The following is a 16,793-nucleotide window of genomic DNA, read 5'->3' as shown; positions in this document are numbered from 1 at the left end:
TTCCAACTTTTATTGCAGCTGAAACGTCATCTTCGCGAGAAGCGCTTCAATGATGATGAAATGGAAATCCCAGTGAACTCCTGGCTGTCAGAACAGGCGGCAGCCTTCTTTGAAGAGGGATATCAAAACCTAGTTTTAAGATATGACAAGTGCCTAAACAAACAAGGCAACTAAGTAGAAAAATAAAGAAATGTACGTAAAACTTAAAAATAAATGAGGTTTGAAAATGTTTTATTTTTTACAAAGAAAGGCCCTTAATTAAAAAATAGTCTTTGTACTTCACGTTTTATTTTCTGTTTCTCAAAGAAGCGACTTCCCACATCAACCGCTCAGATATTTCAATCCATTCAAAGCTAAATCCTCGATAAAGTGTTTCTGAAGAAGCAATATCTCATGAAGGGGCGGCTACGACATACCAACGGATCTTGGCATTTACGCCCTGCTCACTGCAGTAATTAGAGCAAGTACTGTACTGGGAAAGTGGTCGGTGGTGAAACTGGACCAGAGGCACTCTTGACATCTCATTTGACTGGCATTATTTAGGGAAACCTCGGAAATTATAAAGCAGAGTAGCAGAAGTCTTTATTCTTTAAATATAACAAAAATACATTCTTTGTGTTTGTTTGTGGTTTTATTATAATACACCATGAAATTGTCCTGAAAGTTTGCTCTTAATGTCTTCAATCCTTTCATTCATCATTGCTGAATATACACTATGTGATCAAAAGTATATCAAAACATACGTTTTTCATCTTAGGTGCAATGTGCTGCCATCGGCTGCCAGGTACTTCATAGCAGTGACCTCAGTAGTCATTCAACTTCGTGAGAGAGCAGAATGGGGCACTCGTGGAACTCACAGACTTCGAACGTGGTCAGGTGATTGGGCGTCACTTGTGTCAGAAGTCTGTACGTGGGATTTCCACACTCCTGAACATCCCTAGGTCCACTGTTTCTGATGTGATACTGAAGTGGAAACGTGAAGGGACACATACAGCACGAAAATGTACAGGCCGACCTCATCTGTTGACTGACAGAGACTGCCGACAGTTGAAGAGGGTCGTATAGTGTAATAGGCAGGCATCCGTCCAGACCATCACACAGGAATTTCAAACTGCATCAGGATCCACTCCAAGTACTATGACAGTTCGGCGGAAGATGAGAAAACTTGGATTTCATGGTTGAGCGGCTGCCCATAAGCCACATATCACGTCGATACTCTGATTACCCAAACAGTTACACATCTTGAAATGTTGTTTCAAGTCTAGGGTCAACTATCTCTTTTATTGGAATTATCTTCCTTATTTTCATTATTTGAGAAAGTATAATCTCAAACCGAACTGTTTTATTCCCTATGAACATGGTAAGTTCATTAGAGTGATATCAATCCTATCCTCCAGCTGCAATGCCAAACGCCGCCTCGCATGGTGTAAGGAGCATAAAATTGGACGACTGAACAGTGGAAAAACGTTGTGTGGAGTGACGAATCACGGTACACAATATGGCGATTCGATGGCAGGGTGTGGGTATGGCGAATGCCCGGTGAACGTCATCTGCCACCGTGTGTAGTGCCAACAGTAAAATTCGTAGGCGGCGGTGTTATGGTGTGGTCGTGCTTTTCGAGGAGGGGGATTGCAACCCTTGTTGTTTTGCATGGCACTATCACAGCACAGTCCTACACTGATGTTCTAAGCACCTTCTAGCTTCCCACAGTTGAAGAGCACTTCAGGGATGGCGATTGCATCTTTCAACATGATCGAGCCCCTGTTCATAATGCACGACCTGTAATGGACTGGCCTGCACGGAGTCCAGACCTGAATCCTATAATACACCTTTGGGATGTTTTATAACGCCGATTTCATGCCAGGCCTCACCGACCGACATCGCTACCTCTCCTCAGTGCAGCGCTCTGTGAAGAATGGGCTGCCATCCCCAAGCAACCTTCCAGCACCTGATTGAACGTAGGCCTGCGAGAGTGGAAGCTGTCATCAAGGCTAAGGATGGTCCAACACCGTACAGAATTCCAGCATTACCGATGGAGGGTGCCATGAACTTGTACGTTATGTTCAGCCAGGTGTCCGGATACTTTTGATCACAGTGTACTTCTTTCTGATAACCTTGGAAAACGGAATATCTGCAACTATCGCAACACATTAATACATATACTTTTAAGCTTCCCAAAGCTTGTTAAAAAGTTGCTTGGTAAATAGTTGACAAAAGGTAACATTACACTGATTATGTAGCCTATGTACAGAAATATAACCTATACAGGATGAAAATGAAAGTTTGCAAATTTTATGAAAACCTTGTGTTCATATTAAATAGTGAATTTATATAAAACAACTTACAATAATTAATCCTTAGATTACCAGAAAGCATTCCTCGGTGCAGTAGCATTAACTTCCAGATAGAGCGGGAGAGACACAGGGGGAAACAAGAAGCTTCTCATTCACAAATGAAGATATTTTCAGAGAAATCCAACTGCTTCAGCAAGGAAAAGCAGCAGGAAGTGATCAAATTACTGGGGAGGTATTAAAGACAATGGGGTGGTATCTAGTGCCTTATTTAAAATTTCTCTTTGACTATGTCATAAATAATAGTGTGATACCAAAGGAATGGAAGGAATCTATAATAATACCAATTTATAAAGGAAAGGGTGATAAAAGGAAACCAGAGAACTACAGACCAATCAGCCTGACCAGTATAGTTTGTAAAATACTGGAGAGTTTAATAGCAAAGTACATCAGAGGGATATGTGATGATAAAAATTGGTTCATGAGGAGCCAGTATGGATTTAGAAAGAAATTTTCTTGCGAGGCACGACTGGTGGGATTTCAGCAGGACATATCAGATCAGTTAGATTCAGGAGGCCAGTTAGATTGCATAGCCATAGATCTTTCCAAAGCCTTTGATGGAGTGGAACATGGAATATTATTAAAGAAATTGGAGGGAATAGGATTGGATGTAAGGGTTATACGTTGGATAAGAACATTTCTAAATTCAAGGGTTCAGAAAGTCAAAGTAGGAAATAATATATCACAGGAAGAGAAAGTCTGGAAGGGAATTGCACAGGGTAGTATAATCGGTCCGTTACTTTTCTTAATATACGCAAATGATTTAGGGAACAATATAACATCGAAAATAAGACTGTATGCAGATGACATAATTGTTTATAGGGAAATAAATAACATTGGGGATTGTTCAGAATTACAAAGGGACCTTGACAGTATCCAAGAATGGGTTGAAGAAAATAATATGAAGATTAATGAAGGCAAATCAACTGTTACAACATTTACAAACAGGAGCTTTAAAACTGAATTTGAATATACTTTGGATGAGGTAGTTATCCCAAAAGATGGCAAGTGCAAATACTTAGGTGTGAGATTTGAAAGTAATTTGCACTGGAAGGGTCATGTTGATGACGTTGGGAAAGCATACAGATCGTTACATGTCATAATGCATCCGGGAGATAGTAGGTTCGAATCCCACTATCGGCAGCCCTGAAGATGGTTTTCCGTGGTTTCCCATTTTCACACCAGGCAAATGCTGGGGCTGTACCTTAATTAAGGCCACGGCCGCTTCCTTCCAACTCCTAGGCCTTTCCTATCCCATCGTCGCCATAAGACCTATCTGTGTCGGCGCGACGTAAAGCCCCTAGCAAAAAAACATGTCATAATGAGACTACTTAAAGGATGCAACAAAGAATTAAAAGAAAAAAGTTACTTAAGTATGGTTCGTCCATTATTGGAATATGCAAACAGTGTTTGGGATCCTCACCAAGAATACCTAATAAAAGAACTAGATGGTGTGCAGAGGAAAGCAGCAAGGTTTGTAACAGGGGATTTCAGGAGAAAGAGTAGTGTATCAGAAATGTTAAAGGAACTTGGGTGGGAAACTTTAAGTAAGAGAAGGGAGAAAACTAGACTTATAGGATTATATAGAGCCTATACAGGAGAAGAAGCATGGGGAGATATCCGTGAGAGGCTTCGGTTGGAAAATAATTATATTGGTAGAACTGACCACAAGTACAAAATTAGAAGGAATTTTAGCAGAAGCGATTGGGGTAAATTTTCTTTCATTGGGAAGGGTGTGAAGGAGTGGAACAGTTTACCAGGGGTAGTGTTTGATCCTTTTCCAAAATCTGTACAGATATTCAAGAAGAGAATAAACAACAACAGAGATAATAAATTAAATGTTAGAGGGCATTCGACCAGTGCAGGATATTGTAAATAATAAATGTGTGTGATTAAATTAATTCCATCCCCTGGTCTAAGGAGTTTGGACAGCCCAAGTAGGGGACTGCCTGTAGGGGTGAAGTACAGTGGGGACTTCGAGGGCCCTGGGACCGCTACGGTAGCTGTGAAGGCCCTTCAGGAACTCTGAAAAGTGGTGGCAAAAGGGGCTCTGGTTAAGACGCAGCAGGTCGTTATGCTACTTAGGTTCCAAATTGGGTAAAATATAAATATGTAAATAAATTCAGTGTTAATTTTAATCTTATACCAGTTGTATAGTATTATTAGAAGTAATTTCACATACCGTACTGTATATGAGTTGACTATGTTTGTAAGATATTATAAGTAGAATTTTGTAAACAATATAAATTTATTAAGGATGATGTGTGTGTTTAATAGAAAAAATTATTAGCGTAAATTGTATAATATTGTATTCCAGGAAAATTTTCTTCGTCTCCTGTTAATTTAAAATTTAGTGCTTGACAAGAATGTATTTTAGTGTACCATTTGCCACCGAGGTAGACACCTCATTTGCAAATAAAGATTTTGATTTTTTGATTTTTGATTTTGAAAACAACAACACTCTTTATGCAAGCCATTTTTGTATATGCTTGAAGTTCTCAGTTTTCTGAAATACAGCAGCACAAAGCAGACGATTTGATATCTGCGAAGCCTATAGTTTCTAAATCTACCATAACTATCACCTTAGTCGCTTTATTTATTTATTTATTTTATTTTAATTTTTTAGCCAACATAGGACTACTTTGTCAGGTTTATGGAGGTTTTTCTTATCTTTGTCAGCCCCATACTGTTTCAACCTTTCTGAACGTAATTTTCTTTCTGCTTCTGGAATCACACTTCCTATTCTCTGCTTACTGAGTTTTGTCTGTAGTCTAGTGTGTTTTTCTTTCAATATGTTCAGTATATTTGTTTTGTATTTTAAATCTTCTGTTGTAATATGTAACTCTCTCATGTCTTTTTCAAGTTCTGTTATCAATTTAATATTATTCTTACTCATACTCGTCCATAATTTTTCTACCGGTTCTATTTTCTGATATTAGATGCCCTAAGAATGATATTTGTTTATTTTTCATTGTGCTAGTCACAGATTCTATTTCTTTATAAACTGTTTCATTGGAAGCTAGTCTCCAGACTCTGTTTTCTTGATAATTTTTATTTAAACAGGTTCTAACTTGAGTACTCTATCTATTGCACCTGTGTTTGTTGTTTTGAATAATGTTTCACATGCATAATGTAATTTGTGACTTGATGAATGTTTTGTAGTGTTTCAGTTCGGTTGCTATTGAGACACTTTTTATTATGTGTATTCTTCGTAACATGCTGTACTGCAACCAGTTTAACTACTCTATTTTGCCATGCTGGTTTCTCATTCAGGTTATATGTGATTATTTCACCTAAATATTCAAAATGTTGTACAATTTTTATTTCTTGGTCTCCCAGCTTAATTTTGTTTGCAAATGGAAGTTGAGTTAGCATAATTTCTGTTTTTTCAAATGAAATTTTCAAACCAATATATTGACCTATTTCCTGTAAATATGTTATTTGTTGGTTAATTTTCCTGAATATCATTGGCGAGAAGAGCTAGATCATCAGCAAATCCTAGACAGTTCAAATGTATGTTATCCTAGTAGTTTTATTAATGGAGATGTGGTTTTTTTTCATTGCATCCAATTTTTTGTAAACCATGCAAGGTTGATAGTAGGAAAATTGACTCAGCCTTGCAGGATGTGTTTGAGAATAATAACGACTTAGCCAAGTATATTTACAGAGTCTGTGCTGATGATAACTACATTGAGTCTTGTGAAGATGTACCAATATCAGGGTCAGGTAGTAATGATGGTGATATTTCTGAAACAGGAAGTTATAGAAGTGATGACATTCTACAGTACCATAAACCCCACGGTACTTTCATTAGGGAAAATGACAGTTTCAATGAATCAGAAAATGAGGCAAATGAACACAGCCATAGTAATGACAACAATACCTATATGCATAATACTACAGGATTTAGTGAAATTCCCTTCCCGCTGTATCACGAAACACTTGATCATGAACACCCCCCACCGATGCAGAGCCTGTGCAGTATTTCAACTTGATTTTTATATTCAATATCTATATATATAAAATAAGAGTTTTGTCTGTACATTGCTCGGAATTTGAAAATAATGGTATTTATGTATCGGTCATGTCCATAGTAACAAGAAAATGCATTTTTTACTTTTCCGTAATTTCTGTCTGTCTGTCTGTACACGCATCACGAGAAAACGGTTGAAGAGAATTTAATGAAAATCGGTATGTGAAGTCGGGGGATGAGCCTCTACAATCTAGGCTATAAATAATTTTACTCACGCTGAGTGAAATGGTAATTTAGGGGAAGGCCTAAAATTGAATTCTCAACTACTTATGTTATTAGTGGTCGTATTTTAAGGAAAATGGGTATGCAAAGTTGGGAAATAAGTTGCTATAATCTAGGCTATCAATAATTGTATTCACGCTGAGAAAAGTGGTAGTTTAGGGGAAGGCCTAAAATTTAATTCTCAAATATTGTTGTTATTAGTAGTCCTATCTTGATGAAAATCGGTATGCAAAGTCAGGAAATAAGTCGCTATAGTCTAGGCTGTAAATTATTTTATTCACGCTGAGTAAAATGGTAGTTTAGGGGAAGGCCTAAAATGTAATTATCAAATATTTCTTATTAGAGGTGTAATCGATGAATGCTACATAACTAGGGTTATATAGTATTAAATTTCATATTATTCATGTCTTATACGGTACATTGTTACCGTACTGGCTATGATCACAAAGATATTAATGAATTTGGATTTTTGTTAATAAATCCATATAAGCGTCGAGTAACGAGAAAATGGGTAAGCTGTATTTAATGAAAATCGGTACGTAAAGTCGGAGAATAAGAAACTACAGTTTATAGTATAAAATATTTTACAAATCACAGAGTCGAAAGAAAACTAAATGTGAAGGCCTACAATATAGAAAGCTCATAACATTGATCAACAATAACATTACACTGACCATTGTTTGTCGTGATGTGCTTTGTGTCTTCTGTTGCCTCTCATCTCCGGTAGATAGGATTACTGCTGCGTACAGAGTATTTTTTATTCGATTTACGTTGCACCCGACATAGATAGGTTTTATGGCGACGATGGTATAGGAAAGGGCTAGGAGTGCCTTAGGCCTTACTTAAGGTACAGGCCCAGCATTTGACTGGTGTGAAAGTGGGAAACCACGGAATACCATCTTCAGTGCTGCCGACAATGGGGTTCGAATCCACTATCTCTCGGATGCAAGCTCACAGCTGTGCACCGCTAACCACACGGTCAACTCGCCCAGTCGTACAGAGTGTAACAGCCTGTCTGAATATTGATGGGAAGTAGCTGGGGAGTTAGATAACTTTCTTCTTTAGCATGCCATTCCCCTGGTTTATAACTTTACTGATACTACTGGTACGTAACACACTGGATCATCATAGCATTCGGGCTATTCAATCCCTACTCTGAGGCACTGATTGGAATGAACAGTGTGCATATTTAGCGGAATAATGGCAGATGAGTGTTCATGGCAATCTGCGGCCTGGTCATCCCAGCTCTGGAACTTTGGACTATTAGATTAGCACCGCAATCTAACCGCAGCACTGTTCGTTAAAAGTGATAAAATGTGCGGCTTTCCATTTGATCGAGCATTTTATATGATAGCATTGCTTTTAATCGCTACATTCATACTTACGTTTTTGTAATGACCTATGTTGATCTCAGGTTAGGAAAACCACAAAGTCATTCTTTCTGAGAATCCCGTCGCGAAGCACGGGTACATCAGCTAGTTTTGAATATAATTGAAAAGAAAAAAATGAACAGGTACACAAATCAGGTCCTGCCTACTCTTAAGCAACTGTTATCCTATTGAACAGCTGAACAATAGACAATAAAAGACTACGTGACAGTATTATCAAAAATGGGGATTACAAGAAGGCCAAATACTTTCTGGAGGCCCAGACTAAGGTGTCTGAAAACAATCAGGAACAGTATAATTAGAAGAAGCCTGGACAGGAACATAGTTGAGGAGGAACAACGGTGGCTGGATAAAAAGATGTGAAGGTGCCCTAAACATCCCAAACCAGCAGGAGATGGACAAGGGAAATTGATGATGATTTCACATTGGAAATTCCTCCATCCTCAAATGTGTTTTCCCTTTTTGCAGGTTTCCAGTATACAGGAGGTCTGGTTTAGGCAAGTTTTTCTGTATTATACATTTGATATTGTCACAGCTAACTCACATTTTATCATAGCAAATGGCGATGACATAACAAATATGCGGACCCTGCAATCATGCAGGAATAACACAAGGAAAGAGATATATGTGTGATATTGTATTGAAATTGTATTGTAACTCTCCTCACAGTAGTAGAGCTTTGGCAACACAGGTCAATCATATATCACGTACTTTGAGAAATGTCAATTTAGAAGCTGAGCTGTTCCGATATTTGCTATCCACGGTGACCTGTCATTTTGACAATTTGACATCATACAGAAGAATGATAAAATGATATCAGAACTATAGAATTACGCATGAAAGGAAAGAGAGGTTGAGAAAGAACTGGGTTATGATACCCAGACCTGGTTAAGAACAGCAAAGAGCAGTTGGAACCTGGCCCATGATAATAAAAGTGGAGTGGTGGAAAAAGTGAAAAGGAGTTGAACAATACTTGTTTCGAACCAATAGCATCTGCATAAGAGGAAATAACTATTTTGAGGGTATTTAGTACACACAGTGCTCTTTACATTGCCAGGATCCCAAGTTAGAGGAAGATACAACACAAATGACTAAACAGCTAAACAGTTTTTCATGAGAATGCTATCAGGCTTGCTTACCTGCCAGACCTCGCCGTTGGCCTGACTTTCTCGTTGCTGGCACTTGTACGCATGCAGCAAAGGCACCAACTGCAGCTGGATAAGTTTGCACTTTTCCGGATCAACAGTTGAAGTAGCAGTAGAAGGTGCTGTACCTCCAGGCTGTTGGGGAGTTTGAGCTCCTTGAGTGGCAGCCTGAGGGCCGGGCTGACCACCACTAGGAGCTCCAAACTGGGGTGGGGCAGGAGATGGTGCAGGAGGTTGGGCCTGTGGTGCCATTTCTCCCTCATTACCACCCACAGACACCACTGGAGGACCTGCACCAATTGGTGCAACATTAAAGATCAACAGTAAAAATAACCACAATATTTTGCACTGTGTATCTGAACATTCAATACATTCTATAGTTAAGGAAAGGAAAGAGCAATGCTTAAGACAAATACTTGCAGTTACAGTTGCAGCTGACATAAATAATTAAATATTAGTTAACATTCAATTACCAGATCAGAACATTTTTATTATGTATTACTTATGCATACATGTTTAGTACTGTTTCACAGTTTGCTTTACGTCGCTCCGACACAGATAGGTCCTATGGCAACACTGGGATAGGAAAAAGGCTAGGAGTAGGAAGAAAGCGACCACAGCCTTAGATAAGGTACAGCCCCAGCATTTGCCTGGTGCAAAAATGGGAAAGAACAGAAGACCATCTTCAAGGGCTGCCGAGAGCGGGGTTGACCCACTATTTCCCAAATGCAAACTGATAGCTATGTGACCCAAGCCGTGTGGCAATCAATCAATCAATCAATCAATCAATCAATCAATCAATCAATCAATCAATCAATCAATCAATCAATCAATCAATCAATCAATCAATCAATCAATCAATCAATAACTACTGATCTGCATTTAGGGCAGTCGCCCAGGTGGCAGATTCCCTATCTGTTGTTTTCCTAGCCTTTTCTTAAATGATGCAAAGAAAGTGAAAATTTATTGAACATATCCCTTGGTAAGTTATTCCAATTCCTAACTCCCCTTCTTATAAATGAATATTTGCCCCAATTTGTTCTCTTGAATTCCAACTTTATCCTCATATTGTGATCTTTCCTACTTTTAAAGACACCATCCAAACTTATTCGTTTACTGATGTCCTCCCACGCCATCTCTCCACTGACAGCTCGGAACATACCACTTTAATACAAAGTATGTTACAAGAGTTATTATTTTTTTAATATCGACCTATTCAGTACAAAGCGATCTTTTTTAGAAAGTAAATATTATTATAAAATGTTAAGGGACATGTTTCGCCCATATTAAGGGCATCATCAGCCTCAAACTCAAACCTGTATGGTGAAAAATCAGGATCCTAATTGCTCTTACAAGTCATAAAAAGAGGATATCAATGTATGTGTCTGTCCAAACATAAAAATTATTAGAATGTCCTTGGCTAAAATCGGAGTGTGAAGCTGCATGTCAAAAGTTCACACAATTATACTTTCCGGAGCGTTGAGTCAATGTGCCCAAAATTTTTTTTTGTTGGGGGTAGAGCAATAAACAACTCAATCTTTATAATGAAACAGAAATGTGCCTCCTTGAATACTCCTGTTAGAAGATAAGAAAAAGCCAAGCTGATAGACTGTTAAAGATGCCAATTTCATATGTTGTGATAAGACAACAGTCCTCTTAAGTCGCTGTTCAGCTGCCTATCATCTATTTAACTGGCTGAAGGAGTGAAAATCGAATGCGATACAATAAGATAACAGTCTTCCTTAAGTAGTTGTGGGAGCAAGAGAAAAGCATTCGGTTGTCTATAGACGTATTTATCTTGCTTTAAGGAGCGGAAGTCTAAGGTATATCGACGCCGGTAGAGCTCTTTGGTGTGAAGTGTGTAACAAGAGGAGAGTGAATGCTTAGGAAAGGTATTTTTGAAGAGAATGTGGGTTTTAAAAGAAAAACATGGAAAATGTATAAAACACTTACCCTTTCGTCTGTAAAGATGTAAATCAGCTATGGAAAGGTTAGTTGAAGAAAAACAACGTTATGTGTAGGTTCATTTATTTCTTTGACTCTTATGGTGTTAAACAGTTGCTATGGTAGCGTTGAATGACTGACACTTCTGCTTCTAGTATTGTATCGATGTGAGATTGGCGGAGGAGGGTGTGGTGGAGGGGAGGGTGTAGGCGGGGCGTTAAGTTTATGTGTTGTGGATTGCGAGATATTTGCATGGTCGGGCAGGGAGGAAGTCAAGTTAGATAAAGTAGTGGAGGTTTTAGAAGATGTTAATTTAAGATTTTTAAGAATGAAGTTATGTTTTGAATTTAGAGTTTGCAATAATTTGGGTAAACTTTCATATAATGGATTCTTGACTTCAATTAAATCATTGAGGTTTAGATTTTTGTTGTAGTATTGGTCCAAAAATATATAGATGGTCTCAAGTTCATTCATCAACTTTCCTTTGTCTACTCTTTTAATAATTGTGAGGTCTCCTATTGTTGTGAAGTGATGTCCTGTTTCTTTCATATGGGAGCTCATAGCTGAAAATTTATTGTGCTTAATGGCATTATAGTTTGAAAACTCCTAGCCAATATAAGAGACATTGCATTGCGTGCAGGTGAGCCTGTATATGCCTGAGCCTGAGTCAATGTTTTTGCTTGAATTGACTGTGTTGTGATTAAAACATAAATTTTGGTTAGTGTTTGTTGTCCTAAAAGCTATACTGGTATTTCTGTTTTTTACTGGGTTCAAGACCTGGTGAAAGTTATGTTTGTAGTAGGTGAAGGTAACGAATTTGGATTTTTTGGGTTTGTCAGGGATGAGGTTTGTTGTTAATTTGAATTTGACCTTATTTATTAAATGGTTAATCATTTCAGGTTTATATCAACTGATTTTTGCTAAATCCTTTATATAATTTAGTTCTACTTGAAGGTTCTTGGGTGTTAGAGGGATTCTTAAAGCTCTGTAAATTAAACTGTGAAAAGTGGCCAATTTATGGGAATTAGGATGTAAAGAAGGATTTTTGATTGTTAATGGGGTGTGAGTAGGTTTTCTGTAAATTTGAAAATCAAAGTTGCCATTAATATGAGTTACTGTGAGATCTAATAAATTTAAGGATCCACTGACTTCATCTTCCTTGGTGAATTTAATATTTTGGTCTAGGTTGTTTAAATAATTTAAAATATTGGTACTATTATTCAGATATTTATTGTCATCTACATAATGAAGCCATAAGCTAAGGCCTTTTATTTTATTTATTATTTTATGATGTTCTAAAGAATCTAAATAGATGTCAGCTAAGATGCCTGATAAGGGATCACCCATAGCTAGGACATCTTGGTGGTAAATTTTACCATTAAAAGTGAAATAGTATTTTTTAGCAGAGAATTTAGGATTTTTATGAAGTCTTCTAATTCAAGCTTGCTGAGGTTGCTGTGTTTCGCGAGGTTGTCTTTGATAATATTTACAGTTTCCTTTGTTGGTACATTAGAATATATATTAGTAATTTCAAAAGAGCACGTAATGTAATCTTGTAGTAAGGTGAATTTCTCTAAAATTTCACAGGTCTATTGAATTTTTTAAAGAGGATTTATTGTTAAACCTGTAATGCAATTTTAGAAAATAGTGGATATATTTTTAGGTTTTATATGTTGGACTATTTCTACAGTTGATGATTGGGTGTATGGGTGTGTTTTTCTTATGTAATTTAGGCAATGCTCTGGCTGCGGGGTTTTAGGGTTCATAAGGATTAGTTTTTGCTGTTCTTGTTCATTGAGTCAAAATGTGGAATTCTTTAATAATGTTTTAAAATTTTTTATTCTTATTGTGGGGACTTTATTGACTATTGTGTAAGTCTCATCTGTGAAAAATTCTTCCGTTTTTTCAATGTAACCTTTCTTATCTATTAAAACATTAGTCCGCCGGGCTGAGTGGCTCAGACGGTTAAGACGCTGGCCTTCTGACCCCAACTTGGCAGGTTCGATCCTGGCTCAGTCCGGTGGTATTTGAAGGTGCTCAAATACGTCAGCCTCGTGTCGGTAGATTTACTGGCACGTAAAAGAACTCCTGCGGGACTAAATTCCGGCACCTCGGCATCTCCGAAAACCGTAAAAGAGTAGTTAGTCAGACGTAAAAAAAGTAACATTATTATTATTCATGAGTTATATTTTTGGGCTTATGCCATGTAAATAATTGTAAACACATTCAACGTTTCAAAAGGAACCTTGCCTTTCTTCATAACATTATTATTATTATTATTATTATTAAACATTAGTCCCTCCTTTACGGCTTTAGTTACTATTATGTTGTTATATTTATTTTGTTTTTTATCTCTTTAATTAATTTTGAATGATTGAAAACAGCGTTTTTATTTAAGCCTTCAAATAGTGTTTGAAGTTTCTTTTTTCTCTCGTATCTAGTGTCATTTTGTAATTCCAGAGGGAGTTTTGAAATATTCGTCTCGACTTCTGCTATGGTGGTTGTAACATCGTTTTCTTTTTGTACACTAGGCCAATTGTGTTTTAAACCTTTACCTAAAAGTTCCATTTCTTTTTCTGTCGGACCATGCAAATCTCTCACAACCCTCAACACATAAACTTAACGCCCCAACTACCCTCTCACCTCCACCACACCCTCCTCCGACAATCTCACAGTGATACAATACTAGAAGCAGAAGTGTCAGTCATTCAACGCTACCATAGCAACTGTATAACACCATAACAGTCAAAGAAAAAAATGAACATCACATAACGTTGTTTTTCTTCAACTACCCTTTCCATAATTGATTTACATCTTTACAGAAGAAAGGGTAAGTGTTTTATACATTTTCCATGTTTTTGTTTTTAAAACTCACATTCTCTTCAAAAATACCTTTCCTAAGCATTCACTCTCCTCTTGTTACAGACTTCACACCAAAGGGCTCTATCAGCGTTGATATACCTTAGACTTCCTTTCCTTCAAGAGAGATAAATACGTCTATAGACAACTGAAAGCTTTTTCCTTGCTCCCACACTACTTAAGGAAGACTGTTATCTTATCGTAACACATTCGATTTTCACTACTTCAGCAAGTTAAATAGACTATAGGCAGCTGAACAGCGACTTAAGAGGGCTGTTGTCTTATCACAACATATAAAAATGGTATCTTTAACAATCTATCAACTTGGCTTTTCCTTATCTTCTAACAGGAGTATTCAAGGAGGCACATTTCTGTTTCATTATAAAGATTGAGCTGTTTATTGCTCTACCCCCAACAAAAAAAATTTGGTCACATTAACTCAACGCTCCGGAAAGTATAATCGTGTGAACTTTTACCATGCAGCTTGATAGTGTGATTTTAGCCAAGGACATTCTAATAATTTTTATGTTTGGACAGACACCTACATTGATATCCTCTTTTTATGACTTGTAAGAGCAATCAGGATCCTGTTTTCTTACCATACAGGTTTAAGATTGAGGCTGATGATGCCCTTAATATGGGCAAAACATGTCCCTTAACATTTTTTAACAATATTTAATTTCTAAGAAAGATCTCTTTGTATTGAATAGGTGGATATTAAAAAAATAATAACTCTTGTGACATACTTTGTATTGACATACATTTCATAACGGACCTAACATGAGAATTATAACGTGTAACATACCACTTAGTCGAGCAGCTCGTCTCCTTTCTCCCAAGTCTTCCCAGCCCAAACGTTGCAATATTTTTGTAACGCTACTGTTTTGTCGGAAATCGCCCAGAACAAATCGAGCTGCTTTACTTTGGATTTTTTCCAGTTCCTGAAACTAGTAATCTTGGTAAGGGTCCCATACACTGGAACCATACTCTAGTTGGGGTCTCACCAGAGACAAATATACTCTCTCCTTTACATCCTTACAACAAACCCTAAACACCCTCAGAACCATGTGCAGAGATCTGTATCCTTTATTTACAATCTAATTTATGTGATTACCCCAATGAAGATCTTTCCTTATATTAACACCTAGGTATTTACAATGATCCCCAAAGGGAATTTCACACCATCAACGCAGTTATTAAAACTGAGAGGACTTTTCCTATTTGTGAAACTCACAACTTGACTTTTATCCCCGTTTATCATCATACCATTGACTACTGTCCATCTCACAACATTATCAAGCTCATTTTACAGTTGCTCACAATCTTGTAACTTACTTATTACTCTGTACAGAATAACATCTGCGAAAAGCCTTATCTCTGGTTCAACTTCTTTACACATATCATTGATATATATATAAGAAAACATAAAGGTCCAATAATACTGCCTTGAAGAATTCCCCTCTTAATTTTTACAGGGACAGATAAAGCTTCACCCACTCTAATTCTCTGAGTTCTATTTTCTAGGAACAGAGCAACCCATTCAGTCAGTCTTTTGTCAAGTCCAATTGCACTCATTTTTACCAATTGTCTCCAGTGATCTACCGTATCAAATGCCTTAGACAGGTCAATCGCAATACAGTCCAATTGACCTCCTGAATCCGGGATATCTGCTATATCTTGCTGGAATCCTACAAGTTGGGCTTCAGTGAAATAATCTTTCCTAAACTCAAACTGCCTTCTATCAAACCAGTTATTAATTTTGCAAACATGTCTGATTATAGTCAGAAAGAATGCTTTCCCAAAGCTTACATACAATGCATGTCAAACTGACTGGCCTGTAATTTTCAGCTTTATGTCTATCACCCTTTTATTTATATACAGGTGCTACTATAGCAACTCTCCATTCATTTGGTAAAGTTCTTTCATGCAAACAATAATCAAATAAGTACTTCACATATGGTACTATATCCCAACCCATTGTCATTAGTATATCCCCTGAAACCTTATCAATTCCAGCTGCTTTTCTAGTTTTCAAATTTGTATCTTACTGTAAATGTCATTGCTGTCATAGGTAAATTATATACTTCTTTAGTATTAGTCACCTCCTCTATCTTGTAAACAACAATCTTTACATACTGCTGGGTGAATACTTCTGCCTTTTGAAGAGCCTTGCATACACACTCCTCTTGTTCATTAATGATTCCTGAAATGTCCTTCTTGGAACCTGTACCTATACCTATACACTCTTCCATTTTTCACTAAAATTTGTATGACTGACAATTATGCTAGCCATCATGTTATCCTTAGCTGACTTCTTTGCTAGATTCAATTTCCTAGTAAGTTCCTTCAATTTCTCCTTACTTCCTCAGCCATTTCTAACTCTATTTCTTTCCAACCTGCACCTCCTTCTTTGTCTCTTTACTTCCCTGTTATAATATAGTGGATCTTTACCATTCCTTACCACCTTTAAAGGTACAAACCTATTTTCACATTCGTCAACAATTGCTTTAAACCCATCCCAGAGTCTATTTACATTTTTATTTACCGTTTTCCACCAATCATAGTTACTTATTAAAAACTCCCTCATGCCTGTTTTATCAGCCATATGGTGCTGCGTACCAGTCCTAATTTTAATCTCTTCATTTCTTTCATATTTATTTTTAATTATCACAAAAACAGCTTCGTGATCACTAATTCCAGCTATTACTTCAGTTTCTTTATAGAGCTGATCTGGATTTACCAGCACCGCATCCAGAATATTCTTCCCTCAAGTTGGTTCCATCACTTTCTGAATCAGGTGCCTTTCTCATATTAACTTACTAGCCGTTTGTTGGTCATGCTTCCTGTCGTT

The 16,793-nt window shown here is 37.2% G+C and overlaps 1 protein-coding gene across 1 annotated transcript in view; it reads right to left on the bottom strand.

Annotated features, from left to right (window-relative positions):
• LOC136884399 (histone acetyltransferase p300-like) overlaps positions 1 to 16,793 on the bottom strand; it is a 185,372-nt gene that overhangs the window by 161,163 nt on the left and 7,416 nt on the right. The window contains 1 exon segment of the mRNA XM_068229923.1: positions 9,134 to 9,429. Within this exon segment, the coding sequence (XP_068086024.1) occupies positions 9,134 to 9,429 (296 nt within the window).

Source organism: Anabrus simplex, chromosome 12 (genome assembly GCF_040414725.1).
Source record: "Anabrus simplex isolate iqAnaSimp1 chromosome 12, ASM4041472v1, whole genome shotgun sequence".
NCBI classification, from domain to species: Eukaryota; Metazoa; Arthropoda; class Insecta; order Orthoptera; family Tettigoniidae; genus Anabrus; species Anabrus simplex.
The sequence above is the reverse complement of the archived record's forward strand: the minus strand, read 5'-3'. Positions and strand labels throughout refer to the sequence as shown.